This window comes from Gallinula chloropus (assembly GCF_964237585.1).
Source record: "Gallinula chloropus genome assembly, chromosome: Z".
Taxonomy (NCBI): domain Eukaryota; kingdom Metazoa; phylum Chordata; class Aves; order Gruiformes; family Rallidae; genus Gallinula; species Gallinula chloropus.
Window position 1 is genome coordinate 30880142 of NC_140089.1, and position 7471 is coordinate 30887612.

General features: G+C 40.4%; 1 protein-coding gene across 1 annotated transcript; it reads left to right on the forward strand.

The window, feature by feature from the left end:
* Positions 1–457: 457 nt before the first annotated feature.
* On the forward strand, positions 458–5016 carry MLANA (melan-A; the record flags this gene model as incomplete). Its single annotated transcript, XM_084278282.1, has 4 exons — positions 458–531; positions 2285–2381; positions 3944–4045; positions 4948–5016. The coding sequence occupies 4 exons, from the start codon at positions 458–460 to the stop codon at positions 5014–5016; spliced, it is 342 nt and encodes a 113-aa protein (XP_084134408.1).
* Between the last annotated feature and the right edge of the window lie 2455 nt (positions 5017–7471).

Below are 7471 nucleotides of genomic sequence, written 5' to 3' on the forward strand. Positions count from 1 at the left end.
ATCTCAAAGGGTTTACTCTGATTGAAAACCTGGCCCTTGAGTTTTTACAGGGAATAACAGAAATAAAGACTACATGTAAAGACTTTTTTTTTCCCTTCTGAAGAGTTTTTCTTCTCCAGGTAATTACCTTTCTATCTTCCCCTGAGAACTTACTTCAGAAGTCTGCCATCATGAATACCTAAAGAGACCATCAATACCTTGGTTGCAAATACCTTGATGTCAGTGGAGATATTAAAAAGGAGACTATGGTTATGGTTTTGAGTTTTGCCTTTAACTGGGACAATTGCATATGTATGGGGATCTACTCAATTCTGAAGATATCACATTGCCTCGTCTCCCTAAAATGCTCCTGATAAAACAAAAAAGTTGATAATATTATGCTTTAAAGATAAATTATTTATTGCACTGAGGCACTGTATTTCTGTCCTGTAGGTCTGAGTGGGACCAAGCTCACAAAATGCCAAGAAGAAACCACTATCCAGATGGCAACTTTTTCAGAGGGAAAGGATACAGCTATCTTGCTGCAGAAGAGTAAGCATAAAGCAAAAGCTCTGTTAGCATGTAAGCTGGTGAAAAAAAAAATGCACTGAAAGAAATATACAAAAGAGTGTTGGAAAAAGTCGCTGCTGTGGATAGGCGACTAACCACGCTCACCTCTAATGGCCATGAATTCCAGTGGCTGCAACGGCAGGCTGCGTTTCTGCAAACACCAGGGAGAAGGGACTCTCTCCTGCCAGTACTGGAAGGAGCATTTGAGATACATGCAGAGGTTCCTAACAGCACAGCTGCAACTTTACCTGGAATTGCAAGAAATGGCACACTCACTTTTCATAGTAACCCCTGAGCAGGCAGGGAAGGAGTCAGGTCGCAGACAGGCAGCTAATGGATGGATGGATAAAACTACGGAGCAGGTGAAAAGCAGAAAGCAGACTCAAAACTTAGCAAAGGCAGCTGCTGCTTGGAGGAGTATCCTCTCTGTGTTTTAACTGTGCCAGGGACAATAAACAGTAACAGTGGATCCATCTTGTAACTTCGAATGTCAGCTGAAACGCAGCTGCAACAGGAAGCACGTAAGCTGCATGCTGGGGTTAAACTGATCTCCAGCCAGCACCAGGTTTGAAGGGGCACGGGTAACTTGCAAGATCTAGGTAATTGTGAAACAGAAAATCCCTTTGGCTCCAAGGGGCCTTGAGAGCAGACAGGCAGTTCAGACAAAAAGACAGCCTGTTCTGCCATACGAATCCACTTCTTAGGTCACAAGCAAACAGTCCTTCATGGGACTCTGAGTCAGGGAACTGATACCAAATAGATATAAAAGGTCTCTGAGAAGTCACATTCCCTGCCTTTCAGGCCTAGTGGAAAAGCTTCCTAATTGCTGCTGGGAAACTCAACATAAAATGTACACAAGTGTGTTAGAACGGGTCCTTTCCTCCTCCTGTCCTCTTTTTCCCTTCAGCGTTTTGCAGAGTCATCTGTGCCCGAACAGGCAAAGAACAAAAAAAGGAGGAGTGGATTCTGTATGCTGTAACAGGGAGGATATTAACACAGGGGGAGAGGGCTTTGTGACTAGGAAACCTGCAATCACTTTGTCAGCTTTCCTTCTGACAGATGGTAGAACTGCGCTACTTCTCCCAAGTCCCTGAAAGGCAGTGGGAACGATGTCTTACAGCGCAGTCTGAAAACCTATGTTCCCTAAAAGTAGTCACAGAACAAGAACTAAAGAATTATAGAGGTCATTATGAATAATTCGGCATTTCTTATTTGGAGTTCTGGGGTTGCATAGTGATTTATGTACACCATGCCCCCTCCACCTCCAAATCCCTCTGTCAGCTGCAGTTGTTGCAATATGGTGCAATTAGGACATGTTTCTCAATACTGGCTGCCTAGAGAAATTTAAGAAATAAACATGAGCAGTGTCTCTGCAGGTGTGGCATTTATTTCACATTCTCTTCTAATATCGTAATGCTGTTTGCTAGATTTACGGGAAGAGGTTTTTTTGGTGGGTTTTTTTGAAGTAGTAGTCACTGGTAGGTTATTATCGTCAAAGCAATATATTCCTCATTTTTAAAATGCTGAAGAACTTGGCAGAAAATTTAGCTAACTGCTTAATCTACAGAGACTGGCTGAAGTTCCTGATAGTTTTTCCATTTTCTGAGGCAAAATTTTCCTCCATTCCCTCCTCCAGTGAAAGGATACCCATACAAACTTTTGCTCTTATCATTCTTGTTGCCAGAAGAATACATCTAGTTCTTGTGCTAATCACTTTGTTTTGCTTTCCCAACAGAGCTCTGGGCATTGGGCTTCTTGTTTTGGTGCTGGCAATTCTACTTATCTTTGGCTGCTGGTATTACAGAAGGCGTAGTGGCTATAAGAGCCTGCGGGTAAGCACGGCAGCACGCCTTCTAGCATGCTCTTACTTTGATGGCATACTACTGTTCTTTGCACACACCTTGCCCTGAAGAAGTTGGAAGTCAGGCAAAGGGGTCGAGGAAGCAGAAACACAGGGAGATGAAACCCGTTGCTCAAGTTTGCACAACACGTCAGTAGAAAAACTGATCTCCAGGAAGCATTTTGTTTAACATTTACCCCAAAACACGATGTGTTATGTGTTTTTTCATTTAAATTAAAATAACATATTCACTACTTATAAGATTTACCCCTAAATAAGGACAGGTATTTTTAGCATAAACCTAGGAAGCAAAGAAAAATAACTCACAAGTAACCATTAATTTCGTGTATGGGCAATGCATCATTTATTTGTATAGAAGTTGACTTGCAATTTTAAGGTTTACAGAAAAACAGGGCAGGTTTGAGTTTTGCTTTCTAATTAAAACTGTTTCCAAAAATTCTACTTTGTGTCCTCTTAAAAAACTATTTTAAAAGGTACATTCCTTTCCAGAAGGAATTGTTGTTAGAAGGCTCAAAGCTTTATCTTTGAAGTTCTGCTTTCTCTTCTATGAAAGGGATGCCACTTTTAATCCTTTAAAGCGAAGGCTTTATCCAATTGTATGTTTAATAGTAAATATCAGTTATCCTAATATTTCAAAGAAGATGTGACCATTTGGAATTAAAAAACATACGTCTCAGCTAAGTCAGCAAATCTTTTTCCTTGCTGTTTCCAGTAATTTTATCCTGCTACCTTTCCCATGACCTACACGTGTGTTTCCAATACACGTACCATATATCATTAACTTTCATAGTGAAATGTAGCAAACCCAAAAGTAATATGAAAAAAAACCCCAAACTCAAAAAGCAGACTGGAATTCCCCTATGCTGGCTTTGTATGTCGTGGCAAAAAGCATAATCTCTTTTTAAATTTCTTCTCGTTGCAGTTGCTGCTTTATAGCTTTGAAAAAAGTCAAATTTCTGTTATGCTTTTTGGCTAGGGGACAGCTGGTGCAGAATGCATACAAAATAAATGGTGGAAAAATGGAAAAGAATAAGGTTGGAGATTAAAGAAAGAAATGGGTGGTGTAAAAGGGAGGAGACATTCAGGTACATGAGAAGATGTCAGTTTCTGCTGCCATCCTGGACCTAAAAAATGCGACCCTCATTCTTCTGGCAATGTCACCATGTCTCCGCAGAGACAGCAAATATTAATAGGTGGATGGCCTCTTACTGGCTGGTATTGTGTCCAGCCCTAATCCTAGATTCTAATAATTTAATGTATGGGTGCTGCACCATATATTTGTATAGAAGTTGACTCGCAATTTTAAGGTTTACAGAAAAACAGGGCAGGTTTGAGTTTTTTGCTTTCTAATTAAAACTGTTTCCAAAAATTCTACTTTGTGACCTCTTAAAAAACTATTTTAAAAGGTGCATTCCTTCCTGTACCTTTTATGTGTTCTGTAAATGCACTGTCAAATACTAAAAGATGCCTAATTTGCTCCAACTTCATATTCTTCTCTTCATCTTCCCCTTATTTCTTTATGATCTGTCACAGAGCAAAGGTGCTAGTGTGGGCACAATACGAACCATGGTAGGTGAGGGAACAATGCTGGACTGCAAAATGGCTCTGCAGGAGTACAGAAACTTTAATTCTGTGGTGAGTTGCAACTCAAGGTTTCATTTACTTACAACACAGTAAGACATGATGTGACAAACTTGGCAGCCACTTGCGGATCATTTCTTTCTTGGGCTATGTTGTCTAGATTGGGTCTTCAATGTCTCTAAATTAACTTTAAGGTAGTATTTTGCAGAATTTTTACTGTGAAAAGGGTTTTTAAAAACTACTATTGAGAACTCTTAAAAAAAATATTTCTTCTTTCAGCTACCTTTATTCTTAAGTTGTATCAGTATTATGTAATCTATTAGAATGATGTAACAGCTGAATGCTGAAATATGCTGAATAAACAAACACCTCCCTAACAGAGTTCTGCCATGCTGACAAACAACAGTGCTAAACTGTGCTTGGTATACTATACACTGACAAGGATTGTTAGGACATGTTAGAAAACCTCAAGGTTTTAGCTCCTCTGACCATTATGGAAAGATGAACATTCAAACTTATAATTTAAAAAAAAAACATAAATAACTTTTTTGATAAATATATATGTCAAGTTATGGGTCTGTTTAAATAGTTTTAGAATAGGGAAAAGGCAAATTTACCACCAATTTTGAGTAAGCTGCGCAAGTTGTTAACATTGGAGATAAGAGAAAGTACCTTCATCAAGACTCTTACAGAAAAGTTTCAGTATTAGTCTGAAAGTATAAAAAAAAATGCAGTCCTTACAGCAGTGGAAGTTTTCTCTTTGGATTAATGGTACAAATGAAGTTAATCTGATGCAAAGCCAAACAATAATATTAGCAAAAAAACTTAAAAAATAAAAAGAAAAAAAAGAATGAGCTTAGCTATTTTAAGATGTAGTACCATATCTGATATGATGCAATTTTCTTGTACCTTGGTTGTTTTTTTTCAGTCTTTCACACCTGTTTTCCTTACTATAGGTACCTGATGCTCCACCAGCTTATGACAAAATTGCTGCAGATCAATCACCACCACCTTATTCACCATGAAAATACAAAATCTTAAACTCTAAACATAAGAATTCAATTTATTCAAGCTCCCTCTAATTTTCTGTACATGCTTAACTTTCTTAGAGCTAAAATAATAATAAAAAATAATCATGTGCTTTCATTAGCAATTGCTGAAATTTATTCCTGCTTAGTTTACAGAAGTGTCTATTGAAATGCTTCAATAAATCTGAATGTGCTTTTGTTTTAAGTTTTTCATTTCCTGTGATCAGATTAATAGACTATACTCAAGTCTGGGCATTTTGCATTCTTTGTAGATCTACCAAGCCTAAGTATGTAATGTGGAACATCAACCAGAATAGAAAGCACTGGTGCTTTTGTTTCCATTTTCCCACTTATTATCTCTTTCTTTAAAAAATAAGTAAACTATTCCCTAGAATACAGTGTACAAGAATCTGTCATAAAATGGACAAAACCCTTTGACTGCATGTCCTGTTACAAAGAAAAACCATTTTCCCTATCAGGAGTTCTAAAATTAACCTGCAAAAACCCGATTGTGGTTTACAATAGGCTTTTATCTCACCCCATTTGTTTATATACCTTCACTGAAATCACTCTGCATAGAACATGGTCCAGGCAAACAAGGATTTTCTGCTTAGAGCCCGTATTATTTCACACTGGTCAATGGGTATAATGATGATCAACTTTAGTTTCCTTCTGTGTGCCTTCTGAGAAAGGAAGAGAACTCGGTACACATATACAGAGCTTTAGGTGTCATCTGTTTCTAACATGATGAAAACATATGAGAAAATGCGTGAAGCCCACATCCCTTGAAGAATATAGAAGGCAGCAGACTCCAAGATGTTAATGCTTACAGGTTGCCAGAACACTAGCAGAAATCAAAAACACAGCATCATGATACACATAAATTAGGCTACATACATTTAGCAGTTATTGTTTACTTAGCCCTTCTTGTTATTGTTTACCTCGCTGAGACCACACCTTCCCCTCTTAAAAGAACTCTGGAGGGAGGACAGAAAACCAGCAATGACTGGGTGTTAATGGTAAGTCGATTAGCAGGCAAGTGGAGAGGGCATAGAGGGCACGAACAAACAAACAAACAAACAAATCAATTAATCAATTTGCCAGCTTGGTCAAAGAACAATCGTCTCCACCCAGCAGAAGATCACCCTCCTGACACCAACCAAAATGGATGGAGGAACCCCGACAGCTCCCAGCAATGGACATGGCTGGGCAGGTTGCAGGCTGTAGGGGATGCCATGGGCTCTCACTGGTAGCAGGGGCAGCTGTGAGAACAGCTCTGTGCAGTGGGAACAAGCAGATGCCAAGTGGCACAGCTGCAAGAGGAGGTTGAAAGGCTGAAAGATTAAAAGCTTGGGAACACCAGGGATGCTGAAATGGGGATAGACTGGTAGAGCCAGGCTTTGCCCTCCTGGCAATGGAAATGGGAACACCCAGGATTGAGGGTCCCTGTGTCCTTGCCCCTGCCAGGTGAAGACAGAAGCCTAAATGAAGAGGGTGAGTGGAGTCAAGTTCATGGCAGTGGCAGAAGGTGAGCAGTCTCCTTGCCTACCTCACCTCCCTCTTGCCTCTGAGCAATAGATCTGAGGCCCTGCTGGAAGATGTCCACTCTGAGGTGGACGATAGGCAAACTATACCAGAGATCCTACCACGGTCAGATAGGCCTTCCAGCCATACAGCAACCTCTGCAACAAGGAGGAAAAGAGTTGTAGTTGTTGAAGACTCGCTCCTGAAGAGAATGGAGGGACCAATGTGCTAGGTTGACCCTCATCATAGGGATGTCTGCAGTCTTCATGGAGCTCAAGACAGGGATATTACTAGGAAAGTCCCCAGCCTGGTATGGTTCTCAGACTATTATTACCCACTACTGATTTTCCAGATGGGTGGGAAGGATTGTGAAGGCATTGTGTAGTCTGAGGGGAATGAAGAGACACTTCAAGGCCACAGGACTGTTGGTGAAAGTCTGGGGTGCAAGTTATGTTCCCTTCCTTCCAGTTCCTGGCAATGACATGGGATGGAATAGAAGGATCCAGTCTGTAAATACCTGGCTCTGAGACTGGTGCTACAGGCAGGACTTTGGGCTTTTTGATCATGGATGGTTTTATAAGACACCAGGCCTGACAGGAATACATGGGAAGAGCTTATCTTCCAGGGGAAAAAAGAGCTCTAGGACAAGAATTAGCTGGCCTCATCCATAGGGCTTTAAACTAGATATGAAGGGGGATGCGGATGTTGCTAGGTTTTCATGAGTGGGGAAGTGTTCTGGTAATAAAGAAGACCAAAGGTCCCCACCCCCTGAAGGTGAGATCAGTGTGCTTGGCTTGCTCCCTGAAATGTCTCTACACCAATGCATGCAGCATGGGGAATAAACAATCTGTGTGTGGTCAAGTGTTTATAATCTGGTGGCAATTTCAGACATGATGGGACAGCTCACGTGGCTGGAATGTGGTCATAG